The 24,700-nt window shown below is 33.8% G+C and overlaps 1 protein-coding gene across 1 annotated transcript; it reads right to left on the bottom strand.

The window, feature by feature from the left end:
• Window positions 1-19,614: 19,614 nt before the first annotated feature.
• LOC150035810 (uncharacterized) lies at window positions 19,615-20,322 on the bottom strand. The gene has a single exon (XM_090314432.1). The coding sequence runs from the start codon at window positions 20,320-20,322 to the stop codon at window positions 19,615-19,617; it is 708 nt and encodes a 235-aa protein (XP_090170558.1).
• Between the last annotated feature and the right edge of the window lie 4,378 nt (window positions 20,323-24,700).

Raw genomic sequence — 24,700 nt, 5'->3', positions numbered from 1 at the left:
CCACTTGCCCTAGTGATGAAAATCTAGTAGACCTAGTCCCACTAGGTGACCCTCGAACACTTTAGTCGAGAGGGTCTTTGTAAATGGATCAACTAAGTTATTTTGTGAAGCTATCTGGGTGACAATTACGTCTCCTCTATGTACAATCTCCCTGATGAGATGGTACTTCCACTCGATATGCTTTCCTCTTTTATGGCTTCGTGGTTCCTTTAAATTTACAACTATTCCACTATTGTCACAATAAAGAGTGACAGGTAGGTGCATATTAGGAATTACTTCCAGATCGTTAGGAACTTTATGAGCCATACTGCTTCTTTTGTTGCTTCACTTGCAGCTACATACTCAGCTTCCATTGTGGAGTCAGCAATACAACTCTACTTGATGCTTCTCCATACAACTGCTCATCCATTCAGAGTGAATACTGACCCTGAAGTTGATTTCCTAGAATCAATATCGGTTTGGAAGTCAGAATCAGTGTATCCAGTAAGAATCAGATCCTTAGTACCATACACAAGCATATAATCTCTCGTTCTCCGAAGATACTTGAGAATGTTCTTAACAGTAGTCCAATCATCATATCCAGGATTGGACTGAAATGAGTACACAACATTGCATACATAAATTCCCTACTGCTGATGCATATGGAATTCGATTCATATCCTCAACCTCTTGAGGTGTCTTAGGACTTTGTTCCTTAGACAGGTTAATTCCACGTCTGAAAGGTAATAATCATTTCTTGTAATTTTGCATTTTATACCTAGACAACATCTTGTCTATATAAGATGCTTGAGATAATGCTAATGTTCTGTTCTTGCAATTCCAAACTATTTGGATTCCAAGAACATACTGTGCTTTTTCCAAATCTTTCATTTGGAATTGCGAAGCCAACCATCTCTTAACATCAGCTAGAAATTCTACTTCATTTCCAATGAGTAGAATATCATCAACATACAACACCAAAAATACCTTATGATTTTCCTCTAGGAAGGTTGCATTTGTCGATACAAATACCTTGTCTTCTTGAGGATCGTAAAAGAAACCACCTTTTGTTTCTTTTGTTTCTTTTGGGTAGCCTACAAATAGGCATACTTTTGAACAATGTTCCAACTTTTTAGGATTTTGCACCAACACATGTGTTGGGCAACCCCAAAGTCTGAAGTGACGTAAATTTCCTTTACGTCCTCTCCAGAGCTCGTAAGGAATTTTAGAAACACTTTTCGAGGGAACCATATTCAAAATATACACTGTAGTCCCAACTGTGTGCCCCAAAAATAATTTGGTAACTGAGCATAACTCATCATGGAACGAACCATGTCCAATAAGGTTCTGTTTCTCCTTTCTGCCACATCGTTTTGCTGAGGTGTGCCAGGGGCTGTGAGTTGAGATTTGATTCCATGTGCTATCAAATAGTTCTAGAATTCTAAGTTCATATACTCACCACCTCGATCTGATCGAAGTGTTTTAATCTTTTTACCTAATTGGTCTTCAACCTCAGCCTTACACTCTTTGAATTTTTCAAAAATTTCAGACTTTTGGTGCATTAGGTAAATATGCCCATACCTAGAATAATCATCTATAAAGCTGATGAAATATTCATACCCTCCTCTAGCTTTAACATTTAGAGAGCCACAAAGGTCTGAGTGTATCAGTTCTAAGGGTTCTTTGGGTCTAAGACCTTTTCCAGAAAAAGATCTTTTTGTCATTTTACCCTCAAGACAAGATTCAAAGGTGGTAATGTACTGTCTTTTAACTTATTTAGATGACCGTTCTTAACTAGTCTCTTAATCCTGTTGAGATTTATGTGACCCAGTCTCAAGTGCCAAAGATAGGCATTTGGAGAAATTTTCCTTTTCTTATCAGTCTTAGTAGTTTTAAACATCTCTATGTTCAATACGACTATAACCTTAGTCGGTTTTAACATATACAAGTTATTTTCTAATTTTGCAGAACAAATTTGTTTACTTCTTGTATTGATGAACACTTCATCATTTTCGAAATAAATTTTATAATTTTGTTATAACAAACAAGAGATAGATATTAGATTCCTTTTCATAGAAGGAATGTAATACACGTTTTTCAAATAAATGTACTTATCTCTTATAAATAACTTCATATCTTCCACTGCTATAGCTGAAACAACCTCCCCGGTCCCTATTTTAAAGATTATTTCACCCTCTGTCAACTGTCTCCAAGAACTTGTTTTCTATGAGAAAGTATAAACATGATTAGTAGCACTGAATCAATTATCTAGATTTTATCGTTTTCCACCAAACATGCTTCGATAACAAATAAATCATATTTATCTTGTTGTTCGAACTTTGCGTTCTTATCTATATTATTCAAAATTTTAAATGAGTTGGGAGATAGAGGACAAGCCTCTGTTAAAACTCTTTTGGTGTTATCAACTACTAGTAATTTGTTTGTTAATTTGATTTTACTATTATTTAATTCGGAAGTGAGTATTCTAGAAAAATTCAACATGTTAATAAAATTTTAACAAATTCTAATTAGTAAATTGTAACTAAATCCAAAATAAAGTTTGAGCAAAAATAGTAATAATGTACCCATAGCCACTATTTATTTGCAACGATACTATAGTGAGTCAGAATACATGCTACCGAGGGGCAGTCAGATACTCCTTCACTAAAACAAACAATTTTGACCAAACACCAACTCTGGAATAACTCTTATTCCTATAGTCGTTTAGTTACCATTTTCGGTCAGAAATTACTAACACTCTTAATAATTATGTAAATGTAACCCTCCATTTTCAAATGTCATAGGTTGGCCCCAACTATGCTACCGAAGTGGAGAGTCAAGGTTGGGAATGGACCTAAGAAATCCTATCCATTTCTGGAGTCTGAGTTGTTCTGAATCCTATGTTACAATCCTCCGAGGGGATAGCCGTCGCTAAACGACTAGTAGAGGGATGCTTAAAGCAAACCAGCAAGCACAACAGAGATCTAAACTAACGGAAGAGACCGCAGGATATATTGACATATATCCTTCACCCACTTACTATAAACTACTTCCTTTGTTCACCTTGTTATTGACTCATACAAACATTTTCCGAATGAAGGTCACTTCCAGGGTGACACGAAGCATCATGTGATGGAACATGAGACATATGCAGCAAAATAAGGGTTTAATTACACACTAATTGTTTTTAATCAAAAGGAAATTAGCATGCAAAATGAAGGAAAAAAACAATAAATAAAAGGGATGGAATAAAATCTTTGTAGCTCCCGAAAAACGCTTTTCCTCGCTGAATCTCGACCTGAAATCTTCTGGACCACCACTAGAGTTGATCTACTATCCTTTGGACTCAGAACCGGGTTGTGGGACCTGATGGATGAAGAAAACCGAGAGAGAGAAAAGAGATGGAAAAAGAAATGGATTTTCTTTTAGTTTGGGTTTTCTTTTTTGAACTTTACTCAAAGAAAAGAGTTTTTTTCGAGCCCAAATTTTGAAAACTATTTTTGTAAAAAATGGCAAAAGTCTTTAATCCAAATTCAAAAGCCCATTTTATAGAAAAAAACCATGCAACATTTGCATGAAACAAATCCACAAAAACTCAACACCTAGAATCGACTATCTAAGTGGGCTTAATGTCTCCACTATAAGCCAACACCTAGCCCACTATTTTGTTAGTGAAATTATCCAACAAAAGTTTGAATTTTCCTACTAACTTTAGTCAAAGGGCAAAATAGTCATTTTGTCAAAGTCAAACTTTGACCAAAAAGTCAACATTTTGACTTTTTATGATTTTTCCTGTGTTGACTAATTTTGACCTCCCGAGCATGAATCCACATTCATTTTCTCGAAATTCAAATCACATTTGAATATAAGGTTGGTCAAAATTTGACTTTTCAAAGTCAAAAGTCAACTCTTTGACTTTTTACATCTTTGACCATTTCCATTATTTTCGAGCTTTCGAATATGAATGTATTCATATTCTTGATATTTAAATCACATTTAAATATTAAAATTATATCTCTAAACTGAATAGCCGACTACTATATCATATATACTTGTCGGTTTCTCTCTTTTCACCTAATTCGAACAATTCGAATTATTCTATCATACTGTTCTAAGTTTACTCTATATGAGCTAGTAGGGGAACCTAATGAACCTATAGATCATGGGCTCCAACGATCCGAGATTAGCTAGCTAAACTCTTTAGACGAAGCTAATCAATATTTATTAACTAACGGGTCATTCCATTATAGTCCCGTAGTTGCACTCCCCTCACTATAGATATATTTGTATCCATTTGATATAACCATGATTAGTAAGCTAATCCTTCACAGGTTGTTCGTAATCTCAGCTGTCATAAAAACCTTTTTACCACCAAGACTACATCTTGTTCCTTAAGTTTCACTGATCCTCTAATGAACAATTGGTTTAAGATCCAACCTATAAACCGAACCCCCTCTCGGACTAAGGAGAGGGTGGGTCCCCTTGTTCAAGACCTGGATTTAGTACTAAAGGGAACAAGCTATCTACTATCTCTATAATGGGTAGGAGTGAATTTCCTCTTGCACCCTATGTTCCCATCTATCCACCTGATCTTACCCCTGAAATGGGAGGCTTATTGAGCTAGCGATAATGAGCTGCCCTCACCTATGCAGATCTAAGAATAATTCCGAGTGAACAGGAGTTCATAGTTAGCTCAGGATTAAGATTAAGTTACCTAGGTCATCAATTAACGAAATAGTCAGTTTTATACATAAAACGAAATTTAGAACGTAAAAAGTGACTATTTCATGGTTCAATCTTATGCAAACTCATTGCATAGGATGCCCCCACTCACATATCTCTATATGAACGATTCAGGATCACATCGTTTGTACTAACTACAAAGTGGGCCGCATCCATAGTATCCTCAGAATAAGGCGCCCAACCTTATTCATATACTATAGACCATTTTGGCTATATATTTGAACTTGATCCACATTTATGTCACTACATAAAGTTCAAACTACATTAAATAGTCTCAGGACCTTAGTTTATTGGATTCAAGATTACAATTTCAATAACAACTTTATCGAAAAATAAAACAGAATATGTTTATTAATTTACAAACTACGAGTTTTAGGATATAAAATCCAATAATATGAATATCACGGTGTGAACTATCGTGGAGACATGATAGTTGTAATCTATATATCATATAATAGACTTATGTTTGAACTACTTCCCCTTATTCACTGAAATCTAGATTTATGCTAAAAAATACTTTCCCAATGGAGGTCACTTCTAGAGTGACACGAAATACCGCTTAAATCTGGATTGTGAACTCTTAGGGATATGAGTGCTAAAAATAACATATCGTATATGTTATTAATCTCCCACTGAAGTGTTCTAATAACTTTATCATATAGAAGATATTAAACTCCCACTGAAGTGTTTTATTAATTTGGTAAAATTTATACTTAGGTTCCTTTTGGCTAAACAAACTACCCTAAGTCTATGTGGTTTATCCAAGTATAATGCTTATAATTGGATTTAACCTACGATGTCTAGGTGATAAACCAATTTATTAACTCACACCGCTCACATATGCTTATAAAACCGATTAACAATACTCAATAATTCGGTCATAATCCCCAGGTAGAAGGTGTTCCGTAGACCGTCAACTTAAGTACCCCCAGCCTTAGACAGGATTATATATCAGTTGAGTTTGTAACCCAAGTTTTATAAGTTTTAACTATTAAAACGAGTAGTTAACCTACATGAGCATGTAGTTGTTCTTTGTTATGGATTTTAAACGTCTAACCCAATTTTATAACAGATCACAAAATTTTAGACATGCTAAACATCCATAACATATATCAAAGGCATTCGATATTTATTATAATAATTATATTAAATAAAAGAAACCCTAACATGCATACTATATGTTATAACATTTTATAACATACTTTCAATGCATGTAACATGCTTCTTACAGTAGGGTTTTAAATCTACATGGCATATTGTATGCATATACATGAATTATTTAATTATTACATACATCACATACATAAACAATTAAACATAGACTGATATGGTTTTAGTTTTGGCATAAACACGCAAACAAAAGCCTAATTATTACAAACAGCTTCAAAATCGCTCAAACCGCTCCAAACCGAACCCAAGTAACTTGAAACGGACTAGCAAAGTCTGAACCGGACCACCAAAAACCCTTTGAGGCTAAACCGGACGGGATCTAGAGAAAACCGGTTGAACCGATTGCTCTCGATCCATGCTCAATATCTCGCTAAGGCTCTATATTTCACATACCTCAATTCCACTCCATTTCTCAATATATTGCAGGCTATCATGCAAAGAAGATGGTTGCATGAGATGCAGCTCATGCTTGGAGTTATTGAAGCCAATGAGAGTGGATTTCATGTGAGCAAGTTGAAGGCTTTAATGAAAAAAATCATTTTTCCATTTTGTGTTTTTGTCTTTTTCAATTTTGGATTTAAAATTCAATTTGATTTCAAAAATCAAAATATTATTATTAATTTTACAAAATCAATTTCCTAAATTAATTTTTCTAATAAAACTAATAAATAATTATTTAAACAATTTAAATAATTCTAATTAATTTAATATCAAATATTAAATTAATTTTTACACAAATCCACCTTCATATATTTAAATCATATTTAAATATTAATTCTCCTAATTCATTTAACTAAACATGTAATTATATCTCATATAATTACTAATTTCTTTTAATTCTAATTTGAACGTTTCAAATTAACTTATCACGCTATTCTAACGCTAATCCATTTACGAGCTATTAGGGGACCTCGCGGACCTATAAATCATAGGCTCCAATGATCCGAGATTAATTGGCTAAACTCATTACACCAAATTAACCCCTATTTGTTAACTAATGGGTCACTCCACTAAAGCCCATAGTTGCACTAGATATATCATGTCCATATGATTTAAGTCGACCATTAGGTTGTTCGTAATAACGGCTAGGTCAAATATCTGTTAATGGTTAGGTCAAATATCTATTTTACACTCGAGATTACATCTTGTTCCTCAAGTTTCTACTCATCCTCTAATGAACAACTGGTTTGTGATTCAGTCACTAAACCAAAACTCTCTCAGCCCAATGAGAGGGTGAGACTCCTTGTTCAAGATTTGGATTCGTCCTTGAGAGAACAAACTTTCTCCTATCCCTAAATCAGGTAGGCGTGAATTCCATCTTACACCCTATATCCCTAGCTATCTATGTTTGTTGCACTTTACAACTCTTTGTAACATCTACAGAGTAGGTCGCATCGCATAGTGTTACCAGAATAAAGAACCCAACTTTATTCATATACTATAGATCATTTTGACTATTTACTCAAACGTGATTCACTTTTATACAAGTACTCATGTAATAGTCATGGGTCTCAACTTATTGGATTTAGACTTTTATATATACAATTTATAAAATCAATAATAAATTTAGTGACTATTGGAAATGTTTATCTTTTTACAGTTTTAGGACATAAAACCCAACAAAATCTATAGGTATATTATAAATTAAAATCAAAATGGTGATAAACAAATTAATGATTGATTAATTCTTAATACTTCTAAAAAGTGGTTAAATCAAATTGAAACATATATGAAACCGCCATTTCAAATTTTAAAATGAGAGAAAAATATGAAATCTTTATCTCTTGAATCCATTAGGTTGAAGTCTCATAATCGACGATTCTATTCACATTGTATTTGTAACATCCCTAATTCAGGAAAATTTAAGTTAATTATCTAAAATTATCGAGTTTAAATTTTTGAAAAATTTGGATTAAATTGAAATAATTGAAAAACTTTTATTGGTTAAATTGAATTTAATTGATTAGATATTCGAATTGATTATCTTGAAAATATTGAATTTTGCTTCCCTTTGATTTTGGATTTTAGGGTCAATTTAAATTTTTTTTTAAAAGATAATTAATTTCATGTGGTTTGAATTGATTTAAATATTTGGAATGATTTAATTTGTATCAAATTGATGGATCTTATGCTCTTTAAGCCTAAATTAAGATAATTTGAAAAGTTAATTGATTTATAAATTTAATAGAATCTTTGGAGATTTTGGAGATTTTGTGATAAAATATTTTATTCATCTTTTCAAAATTAAAAAAAAAAAAAAAAAAAAAGAATTGAGATTTTTTTTTTTTCAAAATTAAATGAGAGTGAAAATAGGCAAAAAATTGGGAGAAAGCAATTCGGTTTTTTAGCTACAGCTTCCACAAAATTATCGATTGCTGAAGTTTGAACAGTTGAATCGTGCTCAAATTTGGTCAATTTGTTCGAGACATATAGAGTTTCATTTTGAACGGTTGGATCGTTGTTTGAAGCTCTATTTTGTTTTGTAATCACTGCTGTATAAAATATGTAAAACTAGAAATTCCCTCTCTCACTCTTGCAAACCCTCCTCATGCAAGACCCTCACTGCCAGTCGCGAGCCTAAACAATTTATGCCGTCCGACAGCAACACCCGCTGCCTATCTATGGTAGCTATGAGCCGGCGCGTCATCAGCCGCCACTACCCAATCTTTGCCGGATTCTTAAGAAAAAACTTGGATTCAAGATTTGGAAGTTTTGAGGCTTTGACCATCAAGCTACCACTTTTTGTTTTGCAGAAAATTGGTAAAGATCGGTAAGTTTTGGGTAAGTTGTTGGTTGTTCTTTTGGATTGAGAGTAATAGTGAGAAAATTAAGTTATTGATTTTGGATTTAATTCTTGATCAAATTGGCTAATTGAATCAAGTTTTGGAATTTGTCTTGGACCAAGCCACAACTTTGGGTTGATTCAAGTTTTCTAAAGGTTTTAAGAAATTATTTGCGTGCACTTTTGTGACCAAGTTGAGGTAAATGATACTATTACCAGTGCCTTCGTGCCAGGCGGCCTAGATTAGATTTATAAAATTAATTGATGGACTTTAGAAGCATGATTTTGTTGTTGTGATATACTTGTGACAGTTATAAGTATTATGAGCATGTTTGAATTTATAATCAATACTAAAATTATGTATGTGATGCATGAATAGACCAATACAGCAGTTTAAACATGCGTGAGTCGACGGGTTTCACGTTCATGTTATTTTCATATTTGACGGTGTGCTTACGGGCCGCTAGACATGCGTGAGTCGACAGGTTCACGTTCATGTTATTTTTCATGTTTGACGGTGTGCCTACGGGCCGCTAGACATGCGTGAGTCGACAGGTTCACGTTCATGTTATTGTCATGTTTGACGGTGTGCCTACGGGCCGCTAGACATGTGTGAGTCGACATGTTCATGTTCATGTTATTTTTCATATTTGACGGTGTGCCTACGGGCCGCTAGACATGCGTGTCAAGGCAAGACAGTATGTCATTTGATTTCTTTTCATCATCTAAGACAGATGTAGTTGTTTGAGCCACAGACCCATCATTCTCTACTCGTGGATGCATAGCCTGATCCCGGTAATGGGATCACTTATTGAGTATTGTTATACTCAACCTTTCTTAATTTATGTTTTTAAGGTAAGGATATGAACAGACCGGCGGATGACAAGAGAAACCTGTGATCATGCCATATGGGACATTTAAATTGCTTCCGCTTAGTTTACGTTTTCAAACTATTTAAAAGTTTTGATTTGAAACTCGATGTTGGACAAAATTTTATTTGTTTAAGTTATTTTTTCTTCATTATTTAGGGGCCCCGAACAAAGGTTTTACTTATTTGTTATTTATTATGGAAAACTGTCTTTATTATTTTAATGAAATTTATTTTCCTCAATGGTCAAAATGTTTTTAATGTAAATGTGTAATTATGAGTAACGACTATTATCAGAGTACTCAAAATGTCGGGTTGTTACAATATTTTTATTGAGAATTGATACACGGTCTCATAACATACAATTCTATTTACACTATTTTTCTAATTTATATACAGTATAACAATTATACAGTACTCGAAAAAATTGTTAATCGACCATACAAAGGGTATTTTGGAGATTAAAAAATATATATGTTGTGTGTGCGACACACTTTTGCCAAAAATCTTATTATTTTCGTTTTTTGATAAAATTCAAAAGGTAACCCCCAATTTTTCTATTTCCTCCAATTTTTGAAAAAAGATTATTCAATTAGGCCATCCATACAGTTTAACCAATTGGCTGGCCCAGCGTGATATTGGGCTTTTCATCTCTGGCCATTTTGCAAGCCCAAAACAACATAAGCCCAACTTACATGCCTCTTTGTCCATGGAAATGGACTGTCCAAGCCAATCACATCCAATATGGCTTAAACTCTCCCCATCCTTATCATTTTCTTTAGCACAATAATACGTGTGTGGAAGTGAGAAATTCAAATCTCTAACCTAACACTCGAGAACATATACGTAAATTAATTGGGCTAGTCTAATAATTCTTCTCATATTTTAGTTTTTATGTTTATTTCAACTATTTAAATAGAATATACATCACACTAGGAAGAAAATCAAATGGAAAAAAAAAATGTGTTTTTTCAAATATGATTTTCAAATAAGGGAGTTACAGAGTAGGAAAAGGCCAAGTTTTGTTTTTTTTTATCTTCGTCGTCAACATGTCAATTAAAAAGTCATATATCAACAAATCACAAATCTATAGAAAATAAATTATTTGTCTGTTTATATATATATATATATATATGAGAGTTAATAGAACCTTACACATAGGTTAATTAATCTCATGAGACAACTCGTTTGACCCTACGGTATTTGAATGTCAATAAAACTCATGATATTTAATCCTAAGTAAGGGTGGCCACTATGATTTGAACCAATTCATTTTAAACAAATTTGTCTAATTCATGGTCTTCATTGACTACTTGTCCAACCCATTATGATTAAGAATTAATTAATCGTTGTAGGAAAATATTTCAACGTTACATCAAAAGTTTCATAATCACACATAATATAAATTATAATGAGAAGAAAGAAAGCATAAGTGTTTAAAATCACTTGCCGTATTCAAAATCACTTCAACTCGAAAATAATTTAATAATTCATCAAAAATAGATTTCAACCACTAAAAACATGTTTCGTATTAATTTTAAAAATGACAAAAGTTATTTTAACCATTTAAAAATTACTCCTAAATATATTCCAAGTAAGTTAGAACATAGCTTAATCAATTAAGATGTCTAAGTCTACAAAGAAGAGGTCAAATTCAATCATTCAAATCTACCTCTCTTGTCAACATATGTATAACTCAATAATAATTGACATGTATTTATTTCTTTGAAGTCGATGGTTTTTCATATTTGTACCCAACAAAAAAAAAAAAACATCCACCTCACACCTGCATGTTAAACTATATATGAAAAAAAAAAAATGTAAATTACTTTCCGCGGGTAGAATTTTGATTTATTTTCCAAATCAGAAGGTGGCGTCATTATTACAAAAATCAAACACGTGCGCCACGGTAGTTACACGTGCTACACCATGTAAAACCACATTTCAGAACGCCGCAAATCCAGGGGTCCCTACATTGCCTCTCACCGTAGACACCACTCTACCAACGAATCCTATGCCGACACCTGTTTAGACTGACGGTCAAACTGCTGACTTTTATGCCAAAGGCCCAATGCCTCACCGCGTCAAATTGAGTCCATTTCTTATCGTCACCTAGATGTGACCCGATATCTGACGGCAAAACAATGGACAATGGTTCTTTTTGGTTTGTCGCATGGAGAAATTAGGGGCTAACGGAACCCGAGCCGTGTCGGCACAATCCTATTGGTCCGTCAGGTGGAAGCCAACGAGGCAAGTGTCACCTTCAAGAGTCAGCATATCTTTTTTCCATATCTTTAATGCATGGCATTGGCTAATCATATAGTTGGTGACAGTAATTTAACAATGGAACGATTGCAACTTATCATAAGATTACTTTTTTGTTTTATTTTTCTCTCTCTATTTTTCATTCCTTAATAATTTTATGAGGTCTGTGGCCAGAAATTAATGCAAGAAATGTCACCAATAATGGATAGTTTCATTGGTAGGTTCTGATCTCTTTATATATATTTACATGTAATAACTTGTCGAGTTCTCGACATCAACCACTTTTTATTTTGTCTATATCTTTATCCGAAATTAACGTTGTGTTTTATTTTATTGGTTGATCATTTCAAAAATGTCTCAAGAAAAAAGGTATTAAATTATGATAAAATTTAATAATTTCTAATATAAAAATAATATATGTTGGACCAAGCATATATGCTAAAGAATTAAATGAGGAGAGAAGAAAATAATATTATACCATTTAAGTTTTTGACCAGGCGGCTAATCACTATTAGACCTAAAATGGTTAATTAATCATAGAAAAGCGACTTATGACGGATTTGTTCGTCTAACAAGTGGAATTATTAATATAAAATTCTTAGAAAATAGATTACAAAAATTTTAACATCTCCATAACCTTTTGAAAGGATACCATCACTATTTCATTATTAGACCTAAAAAAATTAACAAATTAATTGAATGAAAATGATTAACCCTACAAGACCGATTATATAATTTTATTTCCATGTAATATTGCTAGCTATTTCTTGATACATCTTTGTAAATGTGCTAATATAGAGATGGTTACAAAATTTGAAACATCTTTTGAATGTTCAAAGTGATTTAAAGATCCACGTGATTTACATATACTATATAGTCATAGACATGAATTAAATGTTCAAATCTTATGTTATTTTTTTTTGAAACATTGCAAAATGAAAGTACATACGACATTAATATTTAAAGTTATATTTTCATATTTTTATAGGACTTTTTTGAATGTATGAAGGTTTGAATTTTAGAGCTGGAAAGGAAGGCATAATATACATGCCAAAATCGAGACAAAAAGTTTACATCATAGGAAAATCCAAAAAAGTGATGATGAAAGCTTTCTACTTTTAATCGTCCGACAAACTTTTGAATGTAATGTACAAAGGGGGTTTGGCACTTTATCATATTTTGATTGGAGGATCAATTTATATGCTTTTTCCATTATGTACACTGTGTCAGAATTACCGACATTTGAAATGAAATTTTGTTTATAAAGGCAATAGGAAGGACTACTTTTAATCGTTGAATCAAGACAGGTAAAGTGATTTGACCTCTAAAGAATATATCTTATAAGTTAGCAAGAATTTTACATCAATGTGGTGTAAGCCACACCCATTTCAATACTTAAGCGAGGATGTCTTTAGATAAGATTCACTATTATTTTTTTTTAGTACAATCAACTTACTTTTTCTATAGTTATAATGATGTATTTATAGGAGTGCTTGACTTAGGTTGTCCTGATAGGGTTTCAGAGTTATTTTATGATATGTCTTCATCTCTCTAGGTCGAGGGGTGTGCCTTGTTTTGCATTTGGATAGGGTCGGCCTCGACCTTATACTTTTTTTCCTAGGTCCATTTTGATCCTAGGGTGATGCTTTGAGCTGGGGTCTATGTGGAACACGTCCCATTAGCTATTTTGCTCAGTTTGACCTCAGACTTGGACGAAACTGAGTACATTGATTTGGACAATGGTCGAGCTAACCCTCACCCTAGACCCAAAATGGGCCTAGTGGCTATTTCTGGTCCGAACCTTGTTATTTTTTTTTGGCCTTGTTACTCAGTCTTTATTTTATGTCAACTATACTCTTAGATTCAAAACTACTCATAACAACCACTAAGCCTAGCTTCATCGGTAAAGATATAAAATTTATGAAGAAATTTGTATATATTGAGGGTTGAACATAAAGTACCACATGAGCCATGTGATTAGTTTAGTTAGATATTACAATCAATCATTATCATACCATTTTTATTTCTACTTTACTAAGAATTAGAGCCCTTCCACTTTTTGTGACTATTAGTACCACCATAACATGTAGATCGATCATTTGATGATATGAGTGTCTATGGTCACTTTCTCTACTCATAAAAAGCACTAGACTCATTCAACTTTCGTCACCAAATAGGTACGATTAGTACACAATCTCATAATATATGGCTCATATACTTGATAAGAATTGATTCCCACAATCATGATATTTAGAATATGTACACATTTTCACACGAGAACTAAGGCACATTAGTGATTGTTGAGAGGGCATGATGGTTATTTATTATAGGATTAAGAGTTAGTTGTAACCATATATTGACATGTTTTATAAACAACGGACAACAAACTCTTTCTATAATTTCCAACAATGATTTGATATATATTATTTTATAAAAATCCTCTTAACTTTATTTTTTCTTTTACTTAAAAGACCTTGTATATCCAATAACAATATTGTCGTCCTTGAATAAAATACTAATTAGTTGTCCCTTATATAGTCACATCTCTATCTATCTCATATTCGATTTGACTCTTCGTCTTGAACTACACCAATAATTCAATATAACTCCTGCACAAATCTCCTTCAGACTATAACACCAAGGTGTTGGATATTTTTAATAATATTTTAATGTTTATTTATTTATTTATTTCCTATTTTAAGAAGTTAATATCCATCTTCCTATGAATTACAAGTAACTTGGATAATCTCCTATAACTAAAAGAGAATTTACGAGTTCTGAGTTAATATCCAAACAACAACAACAACAATAAATAAATAAGTTATTGAATTGGAATTCATAGTCCTTGTCCTAACTTTATGATCTCTTTTTTTTTTATTCTCTCTTGTAGTGAATCCCAAAATAAAAATAATAAGAGAAAAAAAAAAAATCTCTGATCGACAGCCGCAAACCTTGAAAATAAGAAGGCCAAACTCGTAATTTAACATATAATAATAGTTAATAGTATAAATAAATTTATTTAGTTCTCTTGCTCTCTCTCTCTCTCTCTTTTTTAATTATCTTCTCATTTTTGTTTTAAAATTAAATGATTAAAATATTCATTGATACATCAATATACCTATAAATTGGAGGATTTGACATCGATATCAAAGTTTAGTAGGTATCTATAATATCTCGTATAAATACCCATAAAATATTAAATATATATCATCAATTAACCACATGTATAAATATAAGCACTAACAATAAGACAACAAAAAATACATTTTTGTTCTTAAGTTTTGGTTCTAGTTTTCATTTGGTCCAAAGTATCACAATGTTGTATTTTTACAAAAGAGTTTTGAGTTTAATTTCTATTTAGTGTTAGGTTTTAATTTCCATTTAAAAGTAACGGCCTAATTTAATAAAATTGAAAATGAAATAATTTCACTTTCTAAATAATCTATTATTAAAAATCATATTAAACATATACATTTTTCCTTACTATTTAGTATTTTCTTTTCATTTGAAAAAAAAAAACAAAATTTTCAAATAAATTCTTAATATTAAAAATTTGAGAGAAAAAAGATTAGTAATAAAGACTCGAATCGAGATATATTATTTGTCACAATATTGTCATTTTCTCTCGACATTGATCGTTTCAGAAAAATTCAATACATAAAACATGAAATAGAAGTTAAGAAAAAAAAAAAGAGAAAAGGAAAATAAAGACAAAGTAATAAAGACTAGAGGATATATTAAGTGTAAAAATAAACATACGGATTAGAAGAAAAATAATTTGAGAGACAAAACAGGTTTTGTAGTAAAAGGAAAGGTGGAGGAGGAGAAAGACAGATCACAACTATGACAGTTCAAATACGTTGGATTTTATTATTATTATTATTAACTTTTATTATTATTATTTTTTTGGGTTCTGGTCTGGACCACAGTACAGAGTGTTCTTAGTCGAGCAGCTGTATAAGCTAAACTTGAAGAAGAAAAAATTGCAGTAGAAGATGAAGATCTGGGAGAGCAATTTCTCTTCCCTTTTTGTATATTTGATTTCGTATATTAAATCTTTTCCCCACACATAATACAAGGTAGTAATGTATAGATATATACATTTAGGTTTTAGAATAATGACAAAAAATAACTAACAAATCTTCTGTACAGCTGGTAGAGAATAATTATATGGCAGAGGTTGTTAGGAGAACATACACATCAGCATCAGCGGGAGTATACACACCAACGACACCAGCGAGAGCATACACACCAACGACACCAGCGAGAGCATACACACCAACGACACCAGCGAGAGCATACACACCAGCGACACCAAAGAAAGCATACACACCAGCGACACCAATGATAGCCTACACACCAGCGATACCACGATAACATACACACCAGGGAAAGCATACACACCAGTGACACCAGTGATAGCATACACACCAGCGATACCATACACACCAGCGAGAACATTCATATCAGCTTCTACATGGCTCCTTGTCATCCGCTGACGAGACAATTTGTTCTTCTTTGACATCCCCCCTCAAGTGAGAGGATAAGTCCTTTAGTCCGAGCTTGCTTTGAAGGTAGACAAATGTATCAAGGGGTAAAGAATTAGTTAGGCAATCCACCAATTGTTCTGTAGAGGGTACATATCTAACATGAAGTTGATCTTGAAGGACAAAGTCATGGATGAAGTGCACATCTATTTCAATATGCTTAGTTCGTGCGTGAAAGACAGGGTTGGCAGCTAAGGCACCTGCACCCATGTTGTCACATCAGAGAACAAATATATCCTTTGGAGAGAAACCAATCTCGGTTAACAGATTTTTCACCCAAATGATCTCAGTTGCAGCATGAGCAATAGCTCGATACTCGGACTCAGTACTGGAGCGAGCCACTATCATTTGTTTCTTAGATGACCAAGAAATGAGAGTCGATCCAAGATAGAGGCAATAAGCAGCTGTAGATTTTCGATCATCAATACTTGAGGCCCAATCTGCATCAGAATAGGCTGTTAAATTGAGGTAAGTATCACAGTTGATGGTTAGGCCAAAGTGGAGAGTCCCTGCAAGATATCTACGCACACGTTTGACAGTTGACCAGTGAATATCAGTAGAAGCTTTGAGGAATTGACTAAGCTTATTAACAATGAAGACAATGTCCGGTCTTGTATTAGTGAGGTATTAGAGAGCACCAACCGTGCTGCAATATAGAAATGGGTCATGGAGGGGTGTTCTAATGCTCAAAGACAAAGAGGTGCCAGGTACTGCAGGGGTTGGATAAGGTTTCATATGGTTGAGGTTTAGTTTAGAGAGAAGCTCAGTTATGTATTGAGCTTGATGCAGATGTAGGCCGGAGGGTGTATAAGAGATTTGGACACCAAGAAATTTGCTGAGCTGTCCTAGATCTTTGAGAGAGAACTATGTATGCAGTCTGGCAACAAGATGATCGATGTGAGATGGATCACTGCCGGTGAGTATCAAATCATCTACATAGACTAGCAGCAGAGTAATGAAGGATGGGGTACGCATATAATATAGAGAAGCCGAGTTGACAAAGAGATGTTTTGAGCTTATCATTCCACGCACGAGAAGCCTGCTTGAGACCACAGAGAGCTCTATTGAGCTTGAAAACGTAATGTGGGTAAGTTTTGCTTTCAAAACCCGGGGGTTGAGACATGTAGACAATCTCCTTCAGCTTGCCGTTGAGAAAGGCATTATTGAAGTCAATTTGGCGAAGTGGCCAGTGATGAGACACTGCCAAAGTAAGTACAATTCTAACAGTAGACATCTTGACAACAGGACTGAATGTATCAAAACAGTCAAAGCCAGGGTATTGATGAAACCCTTTGGCAACAAGACGTGCCTTATACCGTTGAACAAGGACTTGAGCATCACGTTTAATACGATAGACCCATTTGCAACCAACAACGGTTTGATCAGATGAAGGAGGTAACAGTGACCAGATATTTATACGTTGTAGTGCAGCATTCATAGCTTCTTGCCACTGTGGAGCTGTAAAAGCCTAAGAGACTGAAGTTGGTTCACTTTGAGTAAGGTCTTCAATACGTTCAACAACCCAAGCCTTGGGTTTGAAAATACTAACCTTCCCTCTGGTGATCATTGGATGAGTGCCAATGAGGGGTTGAGTGGTAGGTTGTAGGGATTGCTGTGGAGGGGAGGGTAGAGGTGTTGTTAAGGATGACACTGTAGGGGATTGAGAAGTAGTGTAGGGAGACAGTAATGGGCTAGGATGTGGAGAAGGTGAACTTATGACTGGTGTAGGAAAAGTGTGAGGAGATTGAGGTTGGATAGAGGGATTTGTTTCAGGTGAGGGTTGTGGAGAGGATGGATGGACAGGAGGTGAAGAGAACCATGTGAAGTTTGATGGAGCTATATTTGTGGGAGTCGAGATTTGAAGGTTAGCAAAGCCTGTTTAGAATGGAAATTCGTCTTTATTAAATATGACATGGCGAGAGATGATGACCTTCCCATCCTCAGTAAGACATATGTGACCTTTGTGTATTGGGGAAGGGCCAAGATAGACACATTTGCTGCTGTGAAAGGCAAACTTATGGTGCTGGTATGGACGAAAGTGTGGATAGCACGCAAACCCAAAAACTCTTAGAGATAGCAGGTCCAATTTACTTCCAAGTAACACTTCCATGGAACTATGACCCCGAAGGATAGAAGAGGGAAGGGAGTTAATAAGATAAACATCAGTTTGAAAGGCATATCACCATAGGCGCAGTGGCATCTTAGCCTGTGCTAAGAGAGTAAGATTGGATTCAACAACATGACAATGTTTACGTTTAGCTCGACCATTTTGTGTTGAAGTGTAGGGGCAGGAGACCCTTATTTGAATTCCAAGCTGATCACATAAATGTGCCACTGCTTTGTACTCACCCCCACCATCCATTTGCAACATGTGAATGGATTTGTTGAATTGATTAAGAACAAAGGCTTGAAAATGTCTAAAGGCAATTGCAGTGTCACTTTTCTGTTTTAACGGGTATAGCCAAGTAAATCGACTACAGTCATCAACAAACAACACATAGTATCTATATCCATTTGCAGAAAGCATTGGGGCTAGCCCCCATAGATCAGTATGCACCAGAGGTGTGCATGCATGGGAAAGAGAGTCAGAAAAGGGTAAGGCATGAGACTTTCCAAACTGACAAGTTTCACAAAATGACTTCTCATTATCAGTAATTTGTAAGTTACATCCACTAATTACTTTTGACAAAACTTTAGGGGATGGATGGCCAAATCGCCTGTGGAGAAGCATTGTGGTTACGGTCTTGCTGGTTTAAAAAGCAGAGTGACGTGAGAACTCTTTGGATGGAGCAATCAAGCGAGCATCTGACAATTTTGAAGTAAGTGGTGCATTATTTATAGACTGGTTGACATCCTTCAGTTGGTTTAGCCCATCTTTAAGCCGGCCTTTCAGAATTGGTACTCCCGACTCCTTGTCTTTGACACACAAAAGTCAGCATGAAATTCAACCACTATATTGTTGTCTTTAGCAAGTTTGGATACACTTACCAAGTTCTTAGCTATGGAAGGCACATAAAGAATATTTAATAATGACAGAACACCAGAACTAGTAGGTATATTTGTATGTCCATAGCAAGATATAGGAAGGATTTACCATTTCCAACCACTACTTTGTCATTACCTGTGTAGGTAGATGAGGATTGGAGGAAGCTTGGATTGCTAGTGATGTGTGAGGATGCCCCACTGTCTACATACCAGTTGGGGTCAGCAACTAACTCAGGTGAAGCTACAGCTGAATGAGTAAGAAGAACAGAGGTGTTCTATTCTTGACTTCGATTTGGTGGGAGTTGAGTAGATTCAATACGGTTGTGAGTTTTTCTGAGGTTGTTGAACTCCTTGTTGTATCTGAAGTAGCAAACATCAGCTGTATGCCCAAGTTTTCCACAAGTTTGGCAGGTTGGTCTAGTTGTGGATACATTATTCCAATGACCACGACCCTTGTTGCGACCTCCTCCACCCCTAAAATTTGGTGGTTGTGTATATCCAGAAGAGTTTCGAGAGGTGTGTGCTGAAGGATTGGACTGATTATGCATAATGTTGGCTGAGGGTGGGCTGGGTGATAGTGAGACATTAGCTATTCCGGTAATTCCTGTCTTGACAGTAAGTTGATACCCAAGCCTTTTCTCATATGACAGCAGGTTAGATTGCAAATCAGACCAACATGTTGTTCCTTTGCTTTGGATTGCTACTACAACTGGGTTATACTTTTCATCAAGACCAACTAGCACTTGTGAAGTCAGATAAGAGGAGGAGACGGGGGAACCTGCAAGGGCAAGACCATCAGCAAATCGTTTCATCATAGCAAGGTACTCACTCATTTTCAGCGTGCTTTTGTGAGTTTGCTGAAACATTCTTTTGAGGTAATCTGTTTCAGCTATGGATTGGACTCCAACCAACTCTTGGATTGCTTCCCAAAGTTCTTTGGAAGTTTGAAAATTCATCACTTGTGTTGCTATCTCCTGGTTCATTAAGTTATAAAGCCAGCCTAAAAGGAGCTGATCCACTGCTATTCAGGCATCATAAGCTGGATTTGATTGCATTTCGACATCAGGGACTGAGACAGTGGTTGGATTTGCACTGGAGCTTTCACTGGATTGACCACTGGTTGGAACTTGAATAAAACGATATGGGCAAGGAGTTTCCCCAGTTAGATAACCTTCAATCTGTAGCTTCTTAGAATTGGCCACACAAGATTCTGCCAAAGCAAAAAGTTCGACCTATCCATTTTGATGGATGTCACTTGGTTGAGAAGTTGATTTAGGGGAGGACCTATGATGGTTCCACTGTTGGCAGCTCCAGAAAAAATAGATGAGAAAAAGTTTGTAGAAGGTTTATTTGCCATAGCTTACCTGGGGCTCTGATACCAAGTCGAGCAGCTGCATAAGCTAAGCTTGAAAAAGAAAAAGTTGTAGAAGAAGATGAAGATCTGGGAGAGCAATTTCTCTTCCCTTTTCTGTATATTTGATTTCGTATATTAAATATTTTTCCCACACATAATACAGGGTAGTGATGTATAAATATATACACTTAGGTTTTAGAATAAGGACAAAAAATAATTAACAAATCTTCTGTACAGCTGGTAGAGAATAATTATATGGAAGAGGTTATTAGGAGAGCATACACATCGGCTTCAGCGAGAGTATACACACCAGCGACACCAGCGAGAGCATACACACCAGCGACACCAGTGATACCAGTGAGAGCATACACACCAGCGACACCAGCGAGAGCATACACACCAGCGACACCAGTGATAGCATACACACCAAGGTCACCAGCGATAGCATATACACCAGCGAGAGCATTCATATCAGCTTCTACATGGCTCTTTGTCATCTGCTGACGAGGCAATTTGTTCTTCCTTGACATTCTTTCCCACACACGGATTCCATTATTCTTGTGGTGCTGACATTGAACCGTCAATATTTAAAGTTAATTTATTTTGAAAATTTTATATATTTTCTATTTGAAATTTGGACTTAGTTGAATTTGAGTTGAGTTTTTAAACTCAATCTTTTGAATTAAAAAAAATTGTGTAATAAACAATAAATGGAAGGTAATATATAAAAAAAACAAATTCTCAAAAAAGGCATCAGCGAGAGTATACACACCAGCGACACCAGCGAGAGCATACACACCAGCGACACCAGCGATAGCATATACACCAGCGATACCAGCGAGAGCATACACACCAGTGATGCATATACACTAGCGAGAGCATTCATATAAGCTTCTACATGGCTCCTTGTCATCTGCTGACGAGGCAATTTGTTCTTCCTTGATATTCTTTCCCACACACAGATTCCATTATTCTAGTGGTGCTGACATTGAACCGTCAATATTTAAAGTTAATTTATTTTGAAAATGTTATATATTTTCTATTTGAAATTTGGACTTAGTTGAATTTGAGTTGAGTTTTTAAACTCAATCTTTTGAATTTAAAAAATTTGTGTAATAAACAATAAACGGAAGGTAATATATAAAAAAAGAAATTCTCAAAAAATGCTACAGAATGCTAATTTCAAAAAGTAGAATGGTTTGAGTTTGAAAACTCAAAAATCGAATGCTACCTAAACCAAATTTTAATGACAAAAAATGTAGGACTCGTTTGATAACCATTTCGTTTTTTTTTTTTTTTCAATTTTTGAAGACTAAACCTATTTTCTCTTTATTATTTTTTTTTACTATGATTTGTATTTTAAGTACAATAATTGAATTCTTAGCCAAATTTCAAAAACAAAAATAAGTTTTCTAAAACTACTTTTTTTAATTTTCAAAATTTGATTTGGTTTTTTCAACCATTAGTAAAAAGTAAATAATAAAAAAATAAATTTGAAGGTAGAAGCAGTATCTATAAGTTTAATTTTTAAAAAGAAAAAATAAAAAAACGAAATAGTTACCAAACAGAGCCGTAATTTTTTTAAATTCAACCATTGAAAGAGTGAGGATGGAACCAACAATCTTTATAATGATATTTGAGGCCTTATCCATTGAGTTTAGGCTTGAATTCTTAGGTCAAATTGTTATTATTAAGTCAAATTATAGGTTCTAATTCTAGAAAGTTTAAACTTTTGTGAAAAAGGTCATTAAATTTTAAAAAGGGTTAATACGGTTCATGAAGGTTCAATCTTACGTCTACAAGAGTCCATCAACTAATAAAAAAATGTCTCTTTCAATTTTGTATTTTATAGGTTCTTTTTATATTTTATTAGTTATAAAATTAAATTTTGTGTTTATTAAATCTATGATTCAAAAAATATTATGAAACCTATCTATTTGACACATAATTAGAAACTAAAATATTTTATTAGACATTTTTAAAAATTCAATAACTTAATATACACGAATTTACAAGTTTAGAAACATCTTACCACCTAATTTAACATAATACACATAGTTTTCTCACAACAACTCAATATTAATATTTGTCTTCCGGTCAGTCACAGTCCACAACACGATCACCCTCATTTCATTGAAAAGACATTTGATCAAACAAAAAAAAGGACATTGAATTAAAACAAACATATGTTATTTATTTATTTATTTAGGAAACACATGTTTTTTCTTTTGTTTTTTTTGCATTTATGTACAGTGAGAGTTCTCTTTCTCAACATTTTAATCTATTTACTTTGATGGAAACACTTTCCTACTCATCTTAAATATAGCAATAAATTATTTAAAAATACAAATAAAAATTTATGTGTAATGATTAAATGCAGTTTAGGTTACATTTATGTCGCACACTTCTTTTTGCAACATAGCAAAAATAATGACAATAGATTAATTTTTTTAAAAAAATTAAAATATTTTTCACATCACAAGTTTTCACCGAGTAACTAAATAAACGGTATAAAGATAGGTCCGATTTTTTATTTTTTTTTAAATAAGAAAAGAAATGCAAAATAGTGTGCCTGTTACTTAAAGGGCAAAGAAGAAGAGAGAGATTGACAAAAAAATCTCTCTTAAGTTGCTCTAAATTGACACTTAAAAGTTAGAATATGATTTTTTAAATATAATTGTTAACAATATATAATTAAATAAAAATATCACATGCAAAACATGTTTTAAAAAGATGGCAAAGCAATAGTTTTTACGATTTCAGCATAATTATTTATATAATACCCAAATTATCGTTTTCTGTTGGGGAAATGGTATATATAGAACTGAATACACTACCAAACTAATTACACCTCAATTATTAGAAAGAATATACTCAATGTCTAATATTCAAGTCCATATGAAAACCATATGGTATAACAAGGCTTAGATATAAAATAATCAAAGACTTGAAAAAACTTTAAAACCTTTGGAGACTCAAAACGTAGTCAAGGCATGCTTCTAGTAAGCATTGTACCGAAGACAATTATTTGCTTTGCACGGGCTGCAAGCAAATTACAACGATCGTCTCAATAGGATACAATGACTAACTCCGGTAGAACCGCAATCTCGAACTACTCGGATCTGGCAAAACTCTTAGATACTTGCTCTCAACTCAATTCAAAACGAAAGAAAGAAAGAAAGGAGAGAACTCTTCAATTTGGAATGAGATACTACAGATGAAGAACCAAGTTTCTATTTATAGACTGACAACTTAGTAACTCTCCAAAATACAAAATAAAATCAAATAATTTTGTCAAATTTAATTCAATTGAGTTGTTACTTGACAAAAATCAAACATAACTCACTCAATTAAAGAAATTACAAATTTAACTTTCATACATGTTAAATTTATACATGAAACATCATTTTAATTTGATGTTCCAGTCCAATTTGAAAGTTTCTAACTTTGAATTTAATCTACATAATTAAATTCATTTGTTTATATTTTTCAATATTCAAATGCTTCACTTTCTTTCACTATTAAAAATCCAACAATTCCCCACATGAAAGAAAGTGAGAAAAATCAAGTAAAACTGTTGAGAGCAAACAGACAAGCTATGCATCAGGAGAGGTGTCTTTTGGATTTGAACCTTCTTTAGTGAATATCCATCAAATTTACCAAAAAAATTGTGAGACTAAGCTCTGGAACTATCATTCTCAATGATGAATTGAGACAATAGATATCACACACAACTTGTCTTGTATCTTTGAGTTCTATATGTTTGTGTCTATTTTGGTCTTGAACAAAATCCCGAATTCATGAGAGCTTTAAAGAACATTAGACATTTGAAAAGTTCTCATAAAAGCGACCCCACTTCTACTCTCATATAGGTAATATTGATTAAGAGCATCCTATCACTACTCCTATTGTAAAACAAGATATTTATTGGAAATAAAGGGAAGAAGAAGAAGAAGAAGAAGAAGACAACAAGGTCATGGAAAACCCTACACCAAGGAGAAAAAACC

This window comes from Benincasa hispida, chromosome 6, assembly GCF_027475165.1.
Source record: "Benincasa hispida cultivar pf3 chromosome 6, pf3_genome.v1.1, whole genome shotgun sequence".
NCBI classification, from domain to species: Eukaryota; Viridiplantae; Streptophyta; class Magnoliopsida; order Cucurbitales; family Cucurbitaceae; genus Benincasa; species Benincasa hispida.
The sequence above is the reverse complement of the archived record's forward strand: the minus strand, read 5'-3'. Positions and strand labels throughout refer to the sequence as shown.